The sequence below is a fragment of the Theropithecus gelada genome, chromosome 11, assembly GCF_003255815.1.
Source record: "Theropithecus gelada isolate Dixy chromosome 11, Tgel_1.0, whole genome shotgun sequence".
Classification (NCBI taxonomy): Eukaryota; Metazoa; Chordata; class Mammalia; order Primates; family Cercopithecidae; genus Theropithecus; species Theropithecus gelada.
The window spans coordinates 15330482-15352041 of NC_037679.1; the positions used below are offsets into that span (position 1 = coordinate 15330482).

At 47.0% G+C, this 21560-nt stretch overlaps 2 protein-coding genes across 7 annotated transcripts in view; one reads left to right on the plus strand and one right to left on the minus strand.

The window, feature by feature from the left end:
* The first annotated feature begins 5418 nt into the window (after positions 1-5418).
* On the plus strand, positions 5419-9546 carry COQ10A (coenzyme Q10A). Of its 3 annotated transcripts, XM_025401629.1 has the most exons (6): positions 5419-5816; positions 6367-6513; positions 7624-7816; positions 8019-8120; positions 8730-8898; positions 9031-9546. In XM_025401629.1, the coding sequence occupies exons 1-5, from the start codon at positions 5680-5682 to the stop codon at positions 8895-8897; spliced, it is 747 nt and encodes a 248-aa protein (XP_025257414.1). In that variant the 5' UTR covers positions 5419-5679; the 3' UTR covers position 8898; positions 9031-9546. The 3 variants fall into 3 exon arrangements, with proteins under 3 accessions (XP_025257414.1, XP_025257413.1, XP_025257415.1); XM_025401628.1 differs by having other exon boundaries at positions 8730-9546; XM_025401630.1 differs by having other exon boundaries at positions 5426-6003; positions 8730-9546.
* A 729-nt stretch (positions 9547-10275) lies between these two features.
* Positions 10276-21560, minus strand: part of CS (citrate synthase) — a 46502-nt gene continuing 35217 nt past the window's right edge. For 3 of the 4 annotated variants that reach the window (XM_025401624.1, XM_025401625.1, XM_025401626.1), the window contains 6 exons: positions 21347-21535; positions 14620-14819; positions 13619-13748; positions 13393-13494; positions 12173-12382; positions 10276-11839 (listed from right to left, as the gene is read on the minus strand). In XM_025401624.1, coding sequence (XP_025257409.1) covers positions 11669-11839; positions 12173-12382; positions 13393-13494; positions 13619-13748; positions 14620-14819; positions 21347-21535 — 1002 coding nt within the window. In that variant the 3' untranslated portion in view covers positions 10276-11668. The remainder of the gene's footprint in view (positions 11840-12172; positions 12383-13392; positions 13495-13618; positions 13749-14619; positions 14820-21346; positions 21536-21560) is intronic. The other variant, XM_025401627.1, reaches the window with a different exon arrangement.

Sequence of the window (21560 nt, forward strand, 5' to 3'; positions counted from 1 at the left end):
CTCTTTTTCCCCTTTTTTTTTTTTTTTTTTTTTGAAACAGGGTCTCACTCTGTCACCTAGGCTGGAGTCTGTCGCCAAGGCTGGAGTGCAGTGGCTTGATGTCAGCTCACTGCAACCTCAGCCTCCTGAATAGCTGGGACCACAGGTGCACACCACCACACCTGGCTACTGATTTTTGTTTTTGTTTTTGTTTTGTTTTGTTTTTTTTGAGATGGAGTCTCGCTCTGTCGCCCAGGCTGGAGTGCAGTGGTGTGATCTCAGCTCACTGCAGCCTCAACCTCCTGGGCTCAGGTGATCCTGCCTCAGCTGCAGGAGTAACTGGGATTACAGGTGGGCACCATCATGCCGCGCTAATTTTTGTAGAGACAGGGTTTCGCCATGTTGCCCAGGCTAGTCCCAAACTTCTGAGCTCAGGTGATCTGCCCACCTTGGCCTTCCAAAATGCTGGTATTATAGGTGTGAGCCACCACGCCTGGCCATAAAGTGGATTTTAAACTCCTTGTAAGCCAGAGTCAGAGTCTTCTCTAACATGGACTTTAAATTTTTTTTTTTTTAATGAAAAAACATTATTTTGAGCTTTCCGAAGGAAAAGGTATTGTTTTTTTTAAGCTCCAGTATATCAGTATAGAGAAACAGGCATTTAATATTTGATGATTGATGATGATGATGAAGCAGCAGCAGAAACCAAAGGTAGCAAAGGATCAAATGGGTATGGGTGTTGGGACTTGGCTATTGGGTATTATGGGCCTTCCAGGAAGGGCTAAACTAGGATATGGCCCAGAGGATGAGAAGGAGGGGCATACATGGTATCCATTGCCCAAAATAACTCTTGGTAACCTGAGGAATTGGAGTCAGGGATTGAGCTGGGGTCACGTGCCTGGGTCTGGCTAGGGGATGAAGGTGAACAAGAGATGTTGCCAGCCTGGTTCTCTGGGAAACTAGAGGGAGGAGGAAGGGCTAGAAGAGTTATTTTTAATATTATTTAGAGCACTGAAAGAGGATTTCCCAGTAGGGAAAAAAAGGATTTGATGTAGGGAACACTGATACTATCAGGGCTCAGGGAGATACACAGGGTATGGGAGGAGGAGGCCAGAAGTGGTGTTAAAACCCTCTTATATGGACAGTCCTTCAGGATTGAACTACTGCATTCATATTTGGGTAACTCTAGACAGATGGCTACCTATTTTTAAGTCTCAGTTTTCCTTCTTCTGACAAATGTGAGGACTAAATGTGAGGACTCATCTGATGTACAGCCCTGTACTAACTGGTTGGGAGGTCAAAAATTAGAAGTAATGGTGTCTCTTTATGAGGAGCTTATAACTTAGTAGATGAACATACATATACATGTTAAACAACTACAGAATATACGATACATGCTAGATTACATGGCAGTATGTGTTCAGAGTAATGTTGAAGGAAGGGTTCAGTCAACGGGGTCTTCCTGGAGGAGGTGTGTCTTGAGTCAGTACTTGAAGGAAGTTATTGATGTAGAATGGTGGAGACATGGGAGGAAATTGGTTGTTTCAAGCATAGGGACTAAACTAGGAAAGTTTAAATGGCAGTGATTAGTTAAACTAATTAGTAGGGGATAGCAAGCAAATTGGCTTGGCAGGCCTATTGGACCTTGGAGATTCTGTAGCAGTCAACTTGGTTAAAGCAGAGTGATAATGAGGTCACAGTTCAGTTATGCATCCCAGTTAATTTCTGTCTTTTAACCAACCAGATCCTTACTCCTCATTCAAAGCAGCTGTCTCATATGTATAAGCCCTTAGTCAGAGGGGGGTGGGGCTGGACACAAGAGTGGGATTATAAAGAGTAAATCTGTCCTTTAAGGCCATCATCAGTCCAGGCATGGTGGCTCACGCCTGTAATCCCAGCACTTTGGAAGGCCAACATGGACATATTGCTTGAGTTCAGGAGTTCGAGACCAACCTGGGCAAGATGATGAAACTCTGTCTCTACCAAAAATGTGGTAGTGTGCTCCTGTGGTCACAGCTATTTGGGAGGCTGAGGTGAGAGGATCACTTGAGCCTGGGAGGCAGAGGTTGCATGAGCCGAGATCACACCAATGCACTCCAATCTGGGTGACAGAGTGAGACCCCCGTCTCAAAAATTAAATAGATAAATAATAAAACATATTCATTTGGTCAATAATTATTTTGAATTGGTAGTACTAACTGCTATGGAGGCAGAAGAGTTTATATAAAATGGGTTTTGGTGATCACCCAATGGCCCTTGCTTACTTGAAATCCAGAGAATATGGGCTCAAACTTTTTTTTTTGAGACAGAGTTTTGCTCTTGTTGCCCAGGCTGGAGTGCAATGGCACCATCTAGGCTCACTGCAACCTCCACCTCCGGGGTTCAAGCAATTATCCTACCTCAGCCGCCCAAGTAGCTGGGATTACAGGCATGTGCCACCACGCCTGGCTAATTTTGTATTTTTAGTAGAGACGGGGTTTCTCCATATTGGTCAGGCTGGTCTTGAACTCCCAACCTCAGGTGATTCAACTGCTTGGCCTCCCAAAGTGCTGGAATTGCAGGTGTGAGCCACCTTGCCTGGCCTTTTGTTTTTTCTCTTTTTTTTTTTTTTTTGAGACAGAGTCTCCATCTGTCACCCAGGTTGGAGTGCAGTGGCACGATCTCCACTCACTGCAACCTCTGCCTCCTGGGCTCAAATGATTCTCTGCCACAGCCTCCCGAGTAGCTGGGACTATAGGTGCGCACCACCACATCTGGCTTTGTGTTTTTTTTTTTTGTATTTTTTGTAGAAATGGGGTTTTGCCATGTTGCCAGGATGGTTTTGATCTCCTGACCTCATGATCCGCCCGCCTCGGCCTCCCAAAGTGCTGGGATTACAGGCCTGAGCCACCGCGCCAGGCCCAAGAACCACCCTCTTTCTAGACCAGATGTCTGTTCCACATTAATTAGAACAGCATTGCAACACAGTCTTTTTTTTTTTTTTTTTTTTTTTGTGAGACAGTGTCTCACTCCCATCACACAAACTGGAGTGCAGTGGTGCAATCATGGCTCACTGCAGCCTCAACCTCCTGGGCCCAGGTGATCCAACTCAGACTCCCAAGTAGCTGGGATTACAGGCATGTACCACCATGCCTGGCTAATTTTTTTTGTATTTTTTGTAGAGACAAGGTTTCACCATATTGCCCAGACTGGTCTCAAACTCCTGGGCTCAGGTGATCCACCCACCTGTGCCTCCCAAAGTGCTGGGATTACAGGTATGAGCCACCATGCCTGGCTGCAACACAGTCTTATTTACTTTATCCCCTGTCCCTCCACATAAGCACCACACAAAACACTTCTCAGGGAAAGCTTTCCTGAAAGTGGAGAGCTTGACTGAAGATTTAGCAAGCAAGCAGAGGAAAGGTTTGTACTGTAATAGCATGAATTTCTTGAAATTCAACAGCAGGCACCACCATTCTTTTGCACCCACCTAATTCTAGTCTCTTTTGTTTTTGGAGAAACAAGGGTCTCTATGTTGCCCAGGCTGGTCTTGGACTCCTGGCCTCAAGTGATCCTCCTACCTCAGCCTCCCGAAGTGCTGGGATTACAGGCATGAGCCACTGTACCTAGCCCAGTCTCTTTCTAATTGTTGATTTCTTTCTTCCTCTCCTTTTTTCTTTTATTCACCTGACTTTTATCAAGAGCATTTTTTCTCTTTCTTTTCTCTTCCCCTTCCCTCCCCTCCCCTCCCCTCCCCTTCTCTCTCTCTCTCTCTCTCTTTCTTTCTCTCATGGAGTCTTGCTTTGTTGCTCAGGCTGGAGTGCAGTGGCACAATCTCAGCTCACTCCAACTTCTGCCTCCTGGGTTCAAACAATTCTCCTGCCCAACCTCCCGAGTAGCTGGGATTAAAAGCGCTCGCCACCACGCTTGGCTAATTTTTGTATTTTTAGTAGAGATAAGGTCTCACTATGTTGACCAGGCTGGTCTCGAACTCCTGACCTCAAGTGATCTGCCTGCTTCAGCCTCCCAAAGTGCTGGGATTACAGGAGTGAGCCACCGTGCTCACCCAAGAGTATTTTTTTTTCTTCTTGAATCATGAAAAGCAGTATAGTGATATTTACTTGCCTGGGTTTCTGTCCATGAGGTCTCACTCTTCATCAAATGCACACTTTTCAGACAAAGATGGTTCTCTGTCCTAAGAATATCTGGTTCTTCCTACCTTGACTTCTTTCTATAAATATTAAAGGTGAAAACTATGCAGCCTTAGCTCAGAGCTTGGAATGTTAATCTCCTTTCCCAAAAATGTAGAACACAGCACTAACCACTTGTGGACGCTACAAGGATGAACAGTGCTTCTAACTATAAACAAGGCCGAATATGATAAAGGCTCTGTGATGGTTAATAGTGAGTGCCAACTTGATTGGTTTGAAGGATGCAAAGTGTTGTTCCTGGGTGTCTGTGACAGTGTTGCCAAAGGAGATTAACATTTAAGTCAGTGGACTGGAAGAAGCTGACCCAGTCTCAATGGTGGGCACCATCCAAGCCGCTGCCAGCGACGCTAGAAAAAGTAGGCAGGGCTGGGCACGGTGGCTCACACCTGTAATCCCAGCACTTTGGGAAGTTGAGGCGGGTGGATCACCTGAGGTCAGGAGTTCAAGACCAGCCTGGCCAACATGGCGAAACCCCATCTCTACTAAAAATACAAAAATTAGCTGGGCATGGCGGCGCATGCTTGTAATCCCAGGTACTGGGGCGGGGGCAAGGCTGGGGTAGGTGGTGAGGCACGAGGATCGCTTGAACCTGGGAGGTGGAGGTTGCAGTGAGCCGTGATCATGCCACTGCACTCCAGCCTGGGCAAAAGAGCGAGACTGCGTCTCAAATAAATAAATAAATAAAAGTAAAAGTAGGGGGAAGAAGCTGACTTGCTGACTCTTCCGGCCTTCATCTTTCTCCCGTGCTGGATGCTTCCTGCCCTCGAACATCAGACTCCAAGTTCTTCAGCTTTTGGACTCTTGGACTTACACCAGTGGTTTGCCAGGGGCTCTCAGGGCTTTGGCCACAGACTGAAAGCTGCACTGCCGGCTTCCCTGCTTTTGAGGTTTTAGGACTTGGACTGATGCACCACTGGCTTCTTTGGTCCTCAACTTGCAGACGGTCTAATGTGAGACTTTACCTTGTGATCCTGAGGCAATTCTCCTTAATAAACTCCCTTTCATATATACATTTATCCTATTCATTCTGCCCCCCTAGAGAACCTAAGGCTCTAAGAGCGGCGTTCAGAGGATCTACAGATATCTGCTATAGACACGCCCACGAAGTCGCCTCTGTGCCTACGTATCGGGTCCTGTGACCACAGGCGACCTCAGTCCCCTGAACCATCTTTGCACTTCTCAAACGCACACCCCAGCGCCCTTTCTCGCCAGAGGTATGAACTACATCTCCCGACAGGCGGCGTTGTCCCCTTCCTTCGTCTCCCAGGCCCGAGCCATGGCAACAGCGTGACGTGGGGGTACCTAGAGCTGCGGGAGCAGCGATCCCGGCTTCAGTTCTAGCCTACCCGGCAGCCTACACGGGAGCAAGGCGAGAGGTGCTGCCGCCTCCCGTCGCCCCTGCGCTCGGAGGCCCCCAACCAGCCAGGCGGCTGCCTCTTGCTGCTCCTCCTTTGGAGTGAGGAGGGCGCAGCCGGTGTCAGAACTTAGAGGGGCGGGCAGGGTCGCGCGCATGGCCTGGGCGGGCTCGCGGCGGGTCCCGGTTGGGACGCGCGCAGCAGCCGAGCGCTGCTGCCGGCTCTCCCTCCGCCCGGGCACGCGCCCGGCCCCGCCCCCAGGCCCTCTGCCGCCGCCGCCGCGACCAATGAGGTGAGAGGGAGGTGCGGGCGATCGCGGCTGAGGGCACCGGGTCGCTGCGGACCCCGGGGTTCGGCGGTGGAGGGGTGCTATACTGGGATGCAGGCGCAGCGGGGACTGGCAGCAATCATGCCCTGGGAGCTAATGTAGAGCTTTGGAGAATGCTTTTGCAAGTTGTACGAGAAGGGAAGTCCTCGGGGTGAGTGTCCAACCTCTTCTTGGCCCTTGCGGGCGCCCTGGGATCCCCGGGGACAGTGATGCTTCCTTAGAGTCTTAGCTTTCAGCAGTAGCGTAGGCCCAGTCAAAAGCAACTAGCACTTCCCACACACCCCGCTTTTTCTCATCCTCCTCCACCCCGCCCCCAGCCCTGTCCTTAGCTGCCCTCGACTTTTTGCACTCGTGACTCCCTGGCCAGAGAGAGCCTAGCGGGCTGCAGCAGGTGCTGGGGGGAAAGCTTGTCTGGACGACCTTCGTCTGGGATGCACTATTCTTCCCCTTCACCTAGAAATGATAGAGGATTACAAAGAACTATAAGGTTGGCTCCTCTTTCCTTTGGTCTTAGGTTTCTGACCTCCTGCAGCCTCCTCTTGCCTCGGGCTGCCCAGATCTTGGCGGCTGAGGCTGGCTTACCGTGGAGCCGTTCCTTCATGGGATTTGCTGCCCCCTTCACCAACAAGCGAAAGGCTTACTCGGAGCGTAGAATCATGGGGTAAGCATTCTCTGCCCTGCATCCTTCCACTTCCCCTTTCCCTCCAAATAACCATGTCCAGGCAAGAATGTCAGGGTATCATCAGTGGGCAAGATTCATCTCTAGCCATCCCCCTCCCCAGCTACAATACTGACCCTCAATCCTCCTCTGCCACCCTCCCGACCTTAATTTCTCCCTTCTTGGTTGCTGTGCATGTGCTTAAGTGAAATGAAACTAGGGTTGGACTATACTTTAAGACAACAGGGCGTAGCTGGGTGCGGTGGCTCACATCTGTAATCCCAGCACTTTGGGAGGCTGAGGTGGCCAATTGTTTGAGATCAGGAGTTCGAGACCAGCCTGGCCAACATAGTGAAACCCTGTCTCCACTGAAAAAAATAAAATAAAAATCAGCCTGGCACGGTGGTGGGTGCCTGTAATCCCAGCTACTTGGGAGGCTGAGGCAGGAGAATCGCTTGAACCTGGGAGGCAGAGGTTGCAGTGAGCTGAGATTGTACCACTGCACTCCAGCCTGGGCGACAGAGCAAGACTGTCTCAAAAAACAAAACAAACAAAAAACAGGGTGTTTTCTGGTGACCATTTAAAATTTTTTATGGGTACATAGTATGTGTAAATATTTGCAGCGTAACCTTTTAAATATATTTTGAGCATAATAGCTAACTTATCGAGCACTTGCTACATGCTAGCAGCTTGACTTAGATATTTTACATAGATTTTTCTCATTTAATCCTCACAACAAACCTATAAATCAGGTGAGAAAATGGAGACACAGGTAATTTACCTAAGGCTACATTGTTAAAAAATTGTTAGAGTTGGGATCTGATCCTTGTGTGATCACCAGTAAAATTGACAGCCTCTCTGTTCTCCCTAGATGGTCCCTCTTAAAATCAAAATAATGAATGCAAAAGCATTCTGTAAACTGCAAAATATAAGGTAACGATATCATAAGGATTTGCACATTTGCTTTTGGGAAGTTATTCATCCAGGCTTATTTGGGATCTCTAGTTCCTGAAGGTGCATGGTTAGTGGGCAAAGGTATGAATTAGGGGCCTACAGCAAGGAGGAACCTGACCCAGCTGGCAGCTCCTTGGCCTGTGATTCTTCTTCTCCTAGGTACTCAATGCAGGAGATGTATGAAGTGGTGTCCAATGTCCAGGAGTATCGTGAGTTTGTGCCCTGGTGTAAGAAGTCTCTAGTGGTATCCAGCCGTAAGGGTCACTTGAAAGCCCAGCTGGAGGTTGGCTTTCCACCTGTCATGGAACGTTACACCTCTGCAGTTTCCATGGTCAAACCTCACATGGTCAAGGTGAGGCCTGTATGAGAGGGATGGACTGGATTTTTTCTTTTTAGCAGTTTCATATTAAAGTGCTATTTTCGCCTTCCTTGTGATGATTTTATCTCCATGTGTCAAGTATTTCCCTAATATCAGAAAGAAGGAAAATGGCTTTCCTTTATATTGTATCCTATACTTAGTAATGTTATTTAACTACCTGATTATCCTATTCTAGGCTGTTTGTACTGATGGCAAGCTCTTCAACCACCTAGAGACCATTTGGCGATTCAGCCCTGGTATTCCTGCCTATCCTCGAACCTGCACTGTGGACTTTTCGGTGAGTCAGGAGGTTGTGTAGCAGAGGACTAGGACTGGGTATGGGGAAGGGCTGGGGTACTGTGACAGGATTATTTATTTATCTATTTGAGATGAAGTCTTGCTCTGTCGCCCAGGCTGGAGTGCAATGGCACGATCTCGGCTCATTGCAACCTCCACCTCCCGGGTTCAAGCGATTTTACTGCCTCAGCCTCCCAAGTAGCTGAGACTACAGGCGCCTGCCACCAAGCCCAACTAAGTTTTGTATTTTTAATAGAGACAAGGTTTCACCATTTTGGCCAGGCTGCTCTCGAACTCCTGGCCTCAGGTGATCCGTCCGCCTTGGCCTCCCAAAGTGCTGGGATTACAGGCGTGAGCCACTGCACCAACCTGACAGGGTTATTCTTTTAAGTATAGCTAGCATTTCCCAAGTTAGTTAGTTTCCACAGGTCTGAGCTTGTGTCAGACTTGTATTCTGTGCTCAGTCCCAAGTTAGGGCTCTTACGGGGATCCAACGAACTAGATGGAAAGGGGGAGAAAAGGCACTGAGGAACAGTAACCCCCATTGCATTTGGCCAGGGACTATCCAACATTGTCTGGAAGTTTCTGACTGTCTCTTACCCGTTCCCAGATTTCCTTTGAATTTCGTTCTCTGCTGCACTCCCAGCTGGCCACCATGTTTTTTGATGAGGTTGTCAAACAGAATGTTGCTGCCTTTGAGCGTCGGGCAGCCACCAAGTTTGGTCCAGAAACGGCCATCCCCCGTGAACTGATGTTCCATGAAGTGCACCAGACTTGAGGCACGGGATTGTTCCCTGACCTCCCTTCTACCCCACTTCCCTTCGCAATTCTCTTATTTATTTGGTTTGGCTCCTGCTCCAATTTGAAAGGAGTCTGTGTTCGTAATACTGTTTCTCCTCTCAATTCCCCAGAAATTGGGTTCTATGCTGGCTGGAAATGTTAGGGGAAAGAGAAGGCAAAGGATGTGGAAATGAGAGGTGCTTAGGAAAGGGTCAGGCCCATCGGAGGAGCACCATATGCCTGCAGCCTTTTCACTACGAATTAGAATAAGGACTATGTGGTTGTCTCTGGGCCTTATCAAGACACCTTAGTGTCTGACCAGGGGAAGATAGTAACTTTTCTAAGGATTGAATAAATTGAGCTTTTCTTCTGGCACAGAGGCACTGAGTGGTAAGGAACTTTTATCCTGCCTGAGATTCCTCAGGAGAAAAGGCAACCTGCCTCCAGCCTGAGATACATAAAGCCTCATTTTAAGACTATAAGTCCATGCTGCCTGGCTACTAGAGAGCAAGGGGCTTTCTTACCATCAGTGCTGAGGAGAAGAGTACTGAACGGAAACGGAGTTGTCTTTGTACTCTTGAGTTGTACCTTATTCTTCCACTTGGCCTGAGTTTTTATAAAATTTCAATAAATTGTAACAGTGTGAATTTGGCTTTATTATATTGTTTCTTGGGGCAATAATGTAGATATAATAGAGTAGAAGGAAGTTATGGCTTCTTTTCCTGGGGGAGTGAAGGTGTAAGAAGGCCTCTTGGACACAGTGTCCCTGCTAACTATAGTAGCACATTCTACAAGCCAGGACCTAGTACCCACCCCCTTGCCTATTTATAGACTTTTTCAGAAGGTCAGTTGCAGCAGGGATCTCAGGACAGAATCATCTGGTCTCGGACCTCCCATATATGTGATGCCCTCAGGACCACCTCTTGTTATTTTTGGGACCTCCTTCAGGGAAGCTGTAAAGAACAGGCACGCCAAGAAGTACCAGAGCCCTCTAGTGGCTCTGGTCCTGAGGTAGCAGTACTAGCCCATTCGTCCATGGTACAGTTTGTTCCTTTCTCAGTGGGCTAGACCAGTTCTTGGATTAGTCACATAAGCAATTGAGAGTCTCAGCTATAGCCCTTGAGTATGTTACCTTAGACAAAATTAGCAAAGTTAGGGGCTAAACATCAAGAACTTCCTAACCTTGAGGAAGGACAGAAACCTCCTTTGGAAATCTCTCAGGGAGGCTTTCCTCTGGTTAAGGTAAAAGAGTCAAACCTGCCTAAAGATAAATGGATACAGATTACTTATAACCCACTAAGTTCAGGATCTTGCTAGCTAGATTCTTTACCTCATAATAAAGATTCTTCCAGGCCTTATTTAATAGTAGGCTCAAGCATTGTTAATAAAAACATTTATTTTGCATTTTATACAGAACAACCTGAAGTTTGCATCATGACTTGACATTTACCCAGGGGTTTACAGTGTGTCCAACTCAACAGTGTGGTTCTGGGACTGGGTATCCACACAAACACAGGCAGGAGTTTGGAGGAAAGATGGGGGCACAGCAGGAGTGTATCTCAATCCTTTCTCAAAGAAGAGGAAGTAGAGCATTCTGAGTTGCTGAAAACCTGTGCAAATGGGGCTTCTAAAACAAACATTGTACTGTGAGCTCTCAGGGAAAGGGAGGAAAAGGATATTGATAAATAAGGAGGCATTTTCTTGAGGCAGGGGACGAGGAGGGAGGTTTACTATTTTTAATGCCCTCAGCCCCAGTACCTGATAATCAGAGGAGACCATGTCCAATCTTGAATCAATTATCTGTTCAAAAAGAGGTGCTAATACCCTAGGGACAAGACCCTGAAAATATCATGCTGGTCATTCCTGAGTCCCTGTTCTATGCCACACAGCATGTTAAAAGACGGGGGTTGGTGGCGGGTGGGGAGATCAGAGGATAGTGGCTTGTATTCTATGGAAGTAAAAAACGTAGTTCACATTAAGCACTGATAAAACCCAATGACTGGGCCCACAGATCTGAGAGGTCTCTAGCAGGGACCAAGAGGGGTGGTCCAGAACATCCTCAGCCTGAGGTGCAACAGGTGTAGAAAGTCTGGGAGGAGGAGGTGAGTATTAAAGTAATGGGAAACAGAACACTCCCAGACCTTAATTGGATAGTTTTTTAAAAAAGAAATCAAACATGGGGTGCCAGTCACAACAAATGCCATGCCTTTATGGTCACTTGATAGTATAAAAAAATTGCCAAAGCATGTCCAGCTAACCAACAGGTCTTGCTAGAAAGTGTTTGTGTGTATGGGAGAGTGCCAAGGGGCTTGGTACAGCTGACTATCCAACACGATTCCTATGGAAACAGAAGGGGCAGAGTCCTGGTTTGCTGGCTTATTGAGGGCTTGGCAGAGAAGAAGCTAAAGCTCCGAAGTGACTGCAGGTTCTCTGCAACTGGCTTTGACCCATGGAAACAGGAGGCAGATTCTCACTCTAGAGATAGTGAGGGGGCCAAACCTACTCATACCACAGGCATTAGTCCTCGTCATCCTCCAGGACCACCCCTGTGATGGGCAACTCATACCAGGCAGGGGAAGGGAGCTGATTAGGGAAGAAGGGATCATTTTTCATCTTTTAAAGTCTTAATTTATATTTTAACCTCAAACATATTATCAGTGCCTCAGATATAATTTAATCTTATGTCTTTAAAGGCCCCCTGAAACAAAAGTATACTTTTTATTTAGGTTTCCTCACTTTCTGGTAGTCACTTTCCCCCAGTCTCCAGTTTTACCCTGACTTAGAGTCCACAAACTTCATCAGACCCTCTGTACTCATGGACTTGGGCCTTTCTAGAGGGAAGCCTAAGGCTCGGCTCCAGATGAGCTGTGCCAGTACACCCAATGCTCGTGACACCCCAAACAGGACCGTGTAGTAATTCATCTCCGTCATGCCATAATACTGTAAGGTAGAAGAGAAAAAGGGTTTAAGGCAGAGGCAGAGGCAGTGGCATGTACAAGTCCTGGGTGATAGAAACCTTAAAAGCTCAATTTTCTGTTTTTCTCCAAGGACTTAGCCCAGTCAACCTTAAATAGAAATGACACTGAGAAAAGTATAGCAATTGGGATTCTGAAAACAGAGCAACCCCAACCCTCGACCCTGTCATAGTCAACTTTATCAAAATGCTCTGTGAAGAAGTCCTTGCTCTGACTAGGAGTTAACTGACTTTGTTCATGGCAGATAACAATAGGGTTTGGTACAAATTAGAGTGAAAAGAGGGAAAGGAGGACTTACCTGGAGCAGCACCCCACTGTGAGCATCTACATTGGGCCAAGGATTCTTGGCTTTACCCTGCTCTAAGAGGACATTGGGCACAATCTTGTATAGCTGAGCAACCAACTTAAACATGGGGTCATTAGGCAGGTGTTTCAGAGCAAACTCTCGCTGACAGGTATATCGTGGATCAGTCTTCCTCAGTACCGCATGGCCATAGCCTGGAACAACCTGTAAAGAGTGGGGAAAAAAGATAGTATTCTCAGTAGAAATTCTTTTATTTTTTGAGACAGGATCTCACTCCTCTGTCACCCAGGCTGAAGTGCAATGGCATGATCACATCTCACGACAGCCTCGACCTCCCATGCTCAGGCAATCCTCCCACTTCAGCCTCCAGAGTAGCTGGGACCGCAGGTGCACACCAACACACCTAGCTTTTTTTTTTTTTTTTTTTTTTTTTTTTGGTAAAGATGGGGTCTGGCCGGGAGCGGTGGCTCACGCCTGTAATCCTAGCACTTTGGGAGGCTGAGGTGGGCGGATGACCTGAGGTTGGGAGTTCGAGACTAGCCTGACCAACTGACCAACTTGGAGAAACCCCGTCTCTACTAAAAATACAAAATTAGCTGGGCATGGTGGTGCATGCCTGTAATCCCAGCTACGAGAGGGTGAGGCAGGAGAATTGTTTGAACCCGAGAGGCGGAGGTTGCAGTGAGCCAAGGTTGCACCACTGCACTCTAGCCTGGACAACAAGAGCGAGACTCTGTCTTTAAAAAAAAAAAAAAAAAAAAAAAAAAAAAAGATAGGGTCTATGTTGCTCAGGCTGGTCTCAAACTCCTGGGCTCAAGCGATTCACCCACCCTGGACTCCCAAAGTGCTGAGATTATAAGCGTGAGCCACCACACTCGACCTATTTAAAATCTTTTTTTAGAGACAGGGTCTTGCTATGTTGTCCTGGCTGGAGTGCAGTGGCTATTCACAGGAGTGATCTTAGCACACTTCAGACTTGAACTCCTGGCCTCAAGCAATCCTCTTGCCTCAGCCTCCCAAGCAGGCGGGACTACCGGTGCATGCCATTGTGCCCAACTAGAAATTCTGTTCTAAATTCTTCAAAGTAGATAAATGAAAAAAAAAAAAAAAAATCTCTAATTTAGGGACCTCTTTCATTCTTTTCTTCTTAATTCTTCCAAACTGCAGAACTTGGGTCTTGGTTTCTTTCCTAGTCATTAAGCATCTCTGCTTACCCGTCCCGAGTTGAGTGTGTTCCAGATGTAGTCTCGTAACTTCTCATCTGACACATCTTTGCCAACTTCCTTCTGCAGCTGTGTTAGCCAGACAAGCACTTCCTATGGGTAAGGTTTGGGAAAAAAGGGCATGTTAATACATATGCCAGGAGACAATGCCAAGATCAGAAACAAAGCATGGGGTAAGGAAAACATGTAGCAGGAAAATAAAAAAGAATAGTCTTACCTGATTTGCCAGTCCATGGAGAGGCCCTGCCAGCCCGTTCATGGCTGCTGCAAAGGACAGGTAAGGGTCTGAAAGGGCACTGCCCACCAAGTGGCTGGTATGGGCACTTACATTGCCACCCTCATGGTCACTGTGGGGAAGTAAGAAGGGAGAGCCAAGGGGAGAAAGAAGGGGCAGATTATGGAAACCTTGCTGTTCTCTTATTTGCCACTTACTAGCCTAGTTACGGGCTCATGCCAGCCTATAGCCAGTCAGTTACACCTAAGCTCTTATAAAAGACATCCTAATCTTGGCCAGGTGCGGTGGCCCACGCCTATAATCCTAGCACTTTGGGAGGCCGAGGCGGGCAGATCAAGAGTTCAAGAGATCAAGACCATCCTGGCCAACATGGTGAAACCCCGTCTCTGCTAAAAATACAAAAATTAGCTGGGCATCATGGCACACACCTGTAGTCCCAGCTACTTGGGAGGCTGAGGCAGGAGAATCACTTGAACCTGGAGGTGGAGGTTGCAGTGAGCCAAGATTGCGCCACTGCACTCCAACCTGGCGACAGAGCAAGATTCCACCTCAAAAACAACAACAACAACAACAACAACAACAAACATCCTAATCTCATTACCAGCTTTTGTTCACTCATCCAGAGCTGGAGAGGTTACTGGCTGATGATGCCTGTATGCTCTGCTCCATGACTCCAACCTAAGTTTAATAGTAATGGCCCGAAGAGGGAGCTCCTGGAAAGCCGAAGGACTATCTAATGTGAGCAGCTAGTACCTTTTCCCAGCCAGAAGCACCATCTTATTCTCAGCATGGTTATGGTAATTTCTTTAGGCCTCCTGACCTTTCTTACTAGACCCTTTTCTTGCCTTGTATCATCCTTTATGCCACATTTCTGTCTTCTTGCTGCCTATCATCTGTTCTCAGAAGATGAGAACATAAAGGAGCTTTTAAAAAAATTTCCCAATTGAGGCTCCTAGCGGCTGTGGTTGCTGGGTCTAGCTTACCTGTGGATGGTGAGGTACAGGCGCATGAGCTCAGTGAACTGAGAATCAGTATAGCCTAACATGTTGGTGAAATTGTGGGACCAGTCCAGATTAGAGTCAATGGCCCCAATACCGCTGCCTTCTCTGTAGAGATTTCGGTAGATCTTTGCTGCAATACAAGGTAGCTTTGCGATTAAATCCATAGAGTCTTCATAAATCAACTGACAGAAGAGGAGCAAGATGGAGAAAAAAAAAGGAATTATCAGCAAAGAAGAATTAGACAAGGATATTGTCTGTCCTCCATGAATTGGGGCTATTTGGGGTGATGGTCAGTTATATGATGGGTTGTTATATATTGAGTATGTCTGAAAGTAGAGAATAATCATAACCATTTAATTGAATAACTATTATGACCCAGGCACTAAGTGATTTGTAATACTATCTAGTGTACACTAAAACATTATTCCCAATGCTTACTACTACAAAGTATATAATGACTGCCGTTTTAAAGATGAGCAAACTAAGGCTCATAGTATTAGGTTAAATGCCAAAGTCAGGTTTGAACTCTGACACGGTTTTTTGAGATGGAGTTTCACTCTTGTTACCCGGGTTGGAGTGCAATGGCGCAATCTTAGCTCACTGCAACCTCCACCTCCCAAGTTCAAGTGATTCTCCTGCCTCAGCCTCCCAAGTAGCTGGGATTACAGGCATGTGCCACCACGCCCAGCTAATTTTGTATTTTTAGTAGAGACGGGGTTTCTCCATGTTGGTTAGGCTAGTCTAGAAACTCCTGAACTCAGGTGATCTGCCTCCCTTGGCCTCCCAAAGTGCTCGGATTACAGGTGTGAGCCACCATGCCTGGCCCTCTGATATGTTTAATCATGATCTTTTTCACTTAAGACACTAGGTTTTATAGCCAGGTATGGCGGCTCACGCCTATAATGCCAGCACTTTGGAAGCCTGAGGCTCGCAGATCACTTAAGGTCAGGAGTTCAAGACCAGCCTGGCCAACATGGTGAAACCCTGTCTCTTCTAAAAATACAAAATATGAGCCAGGCGTGGTATGGGCAGGCACCTATAATCCAGCTACTCCAGAGACTGAGGCAGGAGAATTGCTTGAACCCGGGAGGTGGAAGTTGCAGTGAGCCGAGATCGCGCCACTGCACTTCAGCCTGGACCACAGAGCGAGACTGTCTCAAAAAAAAAAAAAAAAAAGGCCAGGCACGGTGGCTTACGCCTGTAATCCCAGCACTTTGGGAGGCCAAGGCCAGCAGATTACGAGGTCAGGAGATCGAGACCATCCTGGCTAACACGGTGAAACCCCGTCTCTACTAAAAATACAAAAAATTAGCCGGGTGTGTTGGCAGGTGCCTGCAGTCCCAGCTACTCGGGAGGCTGAGCCAGGAGAATGGCCTGAACCTGGGAGGTGGAGCTTGCAGTGAGCAGAGATCGTGCCACTGCACTCCAGCCTGGGTGACAGAGCGAGACTCCATCTCAAAAGAAACAAAACAAAACAAAACAAAACAAAACAAAAAACCACTAGGTTTTAATAATGAATTATATATTCCATCTTTCAAAGAAAATTCACTGTATGTGCCAAGGATCAAACAGTGATATTCAATTGTTATTTAATAACAAAGGCTTCCTTTTATTTTTTTTGGAGATGGAGTCTTGCTCTATCGCCCACGCTGGAGTGCAGTGGTGTGATCCTGGCTCACCACAACCTCCACTTCGCGGGTTCAAGCGATTCTCCTGCCTCAGCCTCCTGAGTAGCTGGGATTACAGGATGTGCCACTATGCCCGGCTTAATTTTGCATTTTTCGTAGAGGGGGGTTTCACCATGTTGGTCAGGCTAGTCTCACACTCCTGACCTCAGGTGGTCCGCCCGCCTTGGCCCCTCAAAGTTCTGGGATTACAGGCGCGAGCCACCGCGCCCGGTGAGGCTTCCATTCTTTAAGCACTTACTATGCAACAGGTACTGTGCTAGTTATATTATTTGCAGTATTACCTTTTCTGTTCTTACAATAATCCTGTAAGGTTACATATACCTCTTTTTATAGATGAGGAAATCGGGGCTTAGCTAAGTTACCTTGTACAAGGTCACCCATGTAGCCAAGAAGCATTACCTAGCTTACATTATTAACTCATATCACATTTAGTTTTTGAGACGGAGTCCTGCCCTGTCACCCACGCTGGAGTCCAATGGCACGATCTCAGCTCACTGTAACCTTCACCTCCTGGGTTCAAGCAATTCTTGTGCCTTGGCCTTCTGAGTAGCTGGGATTACAGGTGTGCACCACCATGCCTGGCTAATTTTTTGTATCTTTAGTAGAGACAGGGTTTCACCATATTGGTGAGGCTGGTCTCGATCTCCTGACCTCAGGTGATCCACCGCACCCGGCCCATGCCACTTTTTTTTTTTTTTTTGAGACGGAGTCTCACTGTGTCTCCCAGGCTGGAGTGCAGTGGCGCGATCTCGGCTCACTGCAAGCTCCGCCCCCCGGGTTCACGCCATTCTCCCGCCTCAGCCTCCCAAGTAGCTGGGACTACAGGTGCCCGCTACCGCGCCCGTCTAGTTTTTTGTATTTTTAGTAGAGACGGGGTTTCACCATGTTAGCCAGGATAGTCTCGATCTCCTGACCTTGTGATCCACCCGCCTCGGCCTCCCAAAGTGCTGGGATTACAGGCTTGAGCCACCGCGCCCGGCCCATGCCACTTTTTAAAAAGTTGATAAACAGGCCAAGCACGGTGGCTCACGCCTGTAATCCCAGAACTTTGGGAGGCTGAGGCGTGCGGATCATGAGGTCAACAGATCGAGATCATCCTGGCCAACAAGGCAAAACCCTGTGTCTACTAAAAATACAAAAATTAGCTGGGCGTGGTGGTGTGCACCTGTAGTCCTAGCTACTCAGGAGGCCAAGGCAGGAAAATTGCTTGAACCCAAGAGGCGGAGGTTGCAGTATGCTGAGGTCATGCCACTGCACTGCAGCCTGAGCGACAGAGTGAGACTCTGTCTCAAAAAAAAAAGAAGTTGGTAAATAAAAAGCATATATTTTTGGTTTGTTTTATTTTGAGACAAAGTCTTTTGAGACAGAGTCTCGCTCTGTCACCCAGGCTGGAGTGCAGTGGTGCTATGTTGGCTCACTGCAACCTCTGCCTCCCAGGTTCAAGCGATTCTCCCATCTCAGCTTCCCGAGTAGTTGGGATTACAGGTGTGCACCACCACGCCCAGCTAATTTTTGTATTTTTTTGTAGAGATGGGGTTTCGCCATGTTGGCCAGGCTGGTCTTGAACTCCTGACCTCAAGTGATCTGCCTGCCTTGGTCTCCCAAAGTGCTGGAATTACAAGCATGAGTCTCCACGCCTGGCCTACTAGCAAAACTTGATCTGTCAGCTACTTCAAAAATTTGATTAAATTCAACAGCTTAAGGTTACTTCACAATTAAACAGCTGGTTGCATCAGAGCAATCAATCTCCTTGTTCTGAGTGACCTTAAGTCAATTAGAGGCCTAGAAGCTAAACTCTTTCAACTCAAGAGATTATACTGTTCATCTAGAGTTAATGGAAATTATTATAGAAGAAATGTTCTGTGCAGAAGATCATCCTCTTAAGGTATATGTAAAAAAACTCCTTAAAAGCTCAAGAAGGCTGGGCACCATGGCTCACTCCTATAATCCCAGCACTTTGGGAGGCTGAGGCAGGCAGATCATAAGGTCAGGAGTATCTCAACATAGATGAGGCCATATGCCTCATGCGTGGCCAACATAGTGAAATATAGTGAAACTCTGTCTCTACTAAAAATACAAAAATTAGGCCGGGTGCAGTGGCTCATGCCTGTAATCCCAGCACTTTGGGAGGTGAAGGTGGGTGGATCACAAGGTCAGGAGTTCAAGACCATCTTGGCTAACATGGTGAAACCCCAACTCTTCTAAAAATACAAAAAATTAGCCGGGCATGGTGACAGGCGCCTGTAGTCCCAGCTACTCAAGAGTCTGAGCAGAAGAATCACTTGAACCTGGGAGGTGGAGCTTGCAGTGAGCAGAGATCGCGCCACTGCACTCCAGCCTGGGTGACAGAGCGAGACTCCATCTCAAAAAAAACCAAAAAACCAAAAAAACAAAAACCCACAAAAATTAGCCAGGCGTGGTAGTGCACGCCTGTAGTCCCAGCTACTGGGGAGGCTGAGGCTGAAGAATTGCTTGAACCCAGAAGGCAGAGGTTGTGGTGAGCTGAGATTGCGCCACTGCACTCCAGCCTGGGCAACAGAGTGAGACTCCATCTCCAAAAAAAAAAAAAAAAAAAAAAAAAGGGCCACGCATGGTGGCTCACACCTGTAATCCCACATCCCAGCATTTTGGGAAGAGGTGGGCGAATCACCTGAGTTCAGGAGTTCTAGACCAGCGTAGCCAACATGGTGAAACCCTGTCTCTACTAAAAACACAAAAATTAGCCAGGAATGGGGGTGTGCACTTGTAATGCCAGCCAGGCATGGGGGTATGTGCCTGTAAGTCCTTGTTATTTGGGAGGCTGAGGCAGGAGGATCACTTGAGTCCAGGAGTTCGAGGTTACAGTGAGCTATGATCATGCCACTGCATCCTGGCCTGGGTGATTAGAGAGAGACCTATTTCTAAAAAAATAAAAATAAAAACAGCCAGGCGCGGTGGCTCATGTACCATTTCACTCCAGCCTGGGTGACAGAGCAAGACTCCATCTCAAAAAAATAAAATAAATAAATATAAAGAAAAAGAGGCTGGGCGCGGTGGCTCATGCCTGTAATCCCAGCACTTTGGGAGGCCGAGACGGGTGGATCACGAGGTCAGGAGATCGAGACCATCCTGGCTAACACGGTGAAACCTCGTCTCTACTAAAAATACATTTAAAAAAATGAGCCAGGTGTGGTGGCGGGCGCCTGTAGTCCCAGCTACACGGGAGGCTGAAGCAGGAGAATGGTGTGAACCCGGGAAGCGGAGCTTGCAGTGAGTGGAGATCGCGCCACTGCACTCCAGCCTGGGTGACAAAGCAAGACTCCGTCTCAAAAAAATATATATATATATATATAAAGAAAAACAAAATGAAAAGCAAAATATTAAGATTATATGACCTTTTGTACCTGCTAATGTGTGCAGGTACAAATATACACATTCACACCACCTAAAGCATTTATAAATAAGCCTTTATAAACAAATGCTTTAGGTGGTGTGAATGTGTATATTTTGCATCATTCTGATACCAACTCCCTAATGCCAACCAAGTTAATATCAATTTTAAATGCTGTCTTCCTCAACTGCAAATACAATTCTCTATACACAGTTGGTGCCGAATTAATATTGACCAACCAAATGAATCTAGATTTGCCAAGGACCCAAGGGGGTTGCATCAGAGTAGTGGATCATGCTCTTCTGTGTCTTGCACCACAGTGAACTCTTTAGGGCCATCTTGGTGGCTGGCACCTCCTGGCCAAAAAGCATTTAATGTACCTGCTTTGTAAAAAGAAAATTTTCTGTTCCTATACTACCTATCTCCAAATAAGAAGCAAAAGAAAATGGTACATCCTCCTGTAAACCTAGCCAGATCAATTGTACTTTTACCCAGTGTTTCTGAGTTTGTGGGCTCCTAGAAGGGGATGGAAGGAATTATGTACTATGCAGTGGGATAAGAAACAATCTTTCCATACCCCAACCAGAGTTTTAAACTATTGACACTTCATTTCAGAGAATAAAGCTCATTTGTTTCTGGATCTAGAGCCTATTCCAGGGATACTAACCACTCTACCACCCCTCATGGATATCTTAGGTTGGCTAGCCGAGAACATGACTGATTGGCATTAGTCCTCCTAGACTCCAGAGTTGGAAGTAATTGCTGTTCTCCCAACTTGTAAGATTTCTCTAAGTTTTCCATATTTGAAGAAGATGGGGAAGGAAAGTGACCCTCTGGCGCTAGTGTTGAGACTGCTCTGTGAAACCTTCCTCAGGGACCCTGCAGTTAAGTCACATCCTTTTCTTTTCTTGTTTTTTCCTTTTTTATGTACAGATGGGATCTTGCTATGTTGCCCAGGCTGATCTCAAACCCCTGGCCTTAAGCAATCCTCCCAACTCAGCCTCGTGAGTCACTGAGATTATAGGTGTGAGCCACCTACCTAGGTCTCTTTTCTGTTTCAACAGCCCTGTGTACATACCTCTGTTACAGCAAGACTATGGAATTTTTTTTTAGATGGAGTCTCACTCTGTCACCTAGGCTGAAGTGCAGTGGTGCAATCTCGGCTCACTGAAACCTCTACCTCCCGGGTTCAAGTGATTCTTCTGCCTCAGCCTCCTGAGTAGCTGGGATTACAGGCGGCCGCCATCACGCGCCGCTAATTTTTGTATTTTTAGTAGAGATGGGGTTTCACCATATTGGCCAAACTGGCCTTGAACTCCTGACCTTGTGATCCGCCTGCCTTGGCCTCCCAAAATGGGATTATAGGCATGAGCCACTGTGCCCGGCCAACTATGGAATTTTAATAATTTCTTTTTTTACACATATGTCAGACTAACCAAACAAACAGTCTTGGTGATAGAAACCATACTCTACTCAGCTTTGTAATTCCAACAACTGACAAAAAACAAGCCTCCAGTGAAAATTTGTTAAGTTAGTTTCTGATTAACTCAGAGGTAATTTTTCTAAAGATTCTATATATTTTTTCCTTCCCTTCACACTCAAGTCCTTTGACTCCCCATCACACACAGATCACCCCACCCAAACTTCCTACCTCCCAGTACTTGGTTCGGCTGATACCCTCTGCATATGCTCGGGCAAAGTTACTTTCACTGTTGAGGGCTGTAACGGCTGCACTGAGCTGAGACATGGGGTGTAGATTGGTCGGAAAGTTGTCCAGCATGGTGACCACATGGGAAGGCAGAGCTGCCCTCTTTGCCCACTCTTTTGAGAGCCAAGATACCTGTGGAAAAAGAGAGTGCTGAGAA

What these genes read in the sequence shown, in the direction of transcription:
- COQ10A (XM_025401628.1), top strand. Translation starts at nt 5,680, where the DNA reads ATGGCCTGGGCGGGCTCGCGGCGGGTCCCGGTTGGGACGCGCGCAGCA. An exon ending in TCGGAGCGTAGAATCATGGG is followed by an intron (nt 6,514 to 7,623) that starts GTAAGCATTCTC and finishes TTCTTCTCCTAG; the next exon opens with GTACTCAATGCAGGAGATGT. An exon ending in TCAAACCTCACATGGTCAAG is followed by an intron (nt 7,817 to 8,018) that starts GTGAGGCCTGTA and finishes ATCCTATTCTAG; the next exon opens with GCTGTTTGTACTGATGGCAA.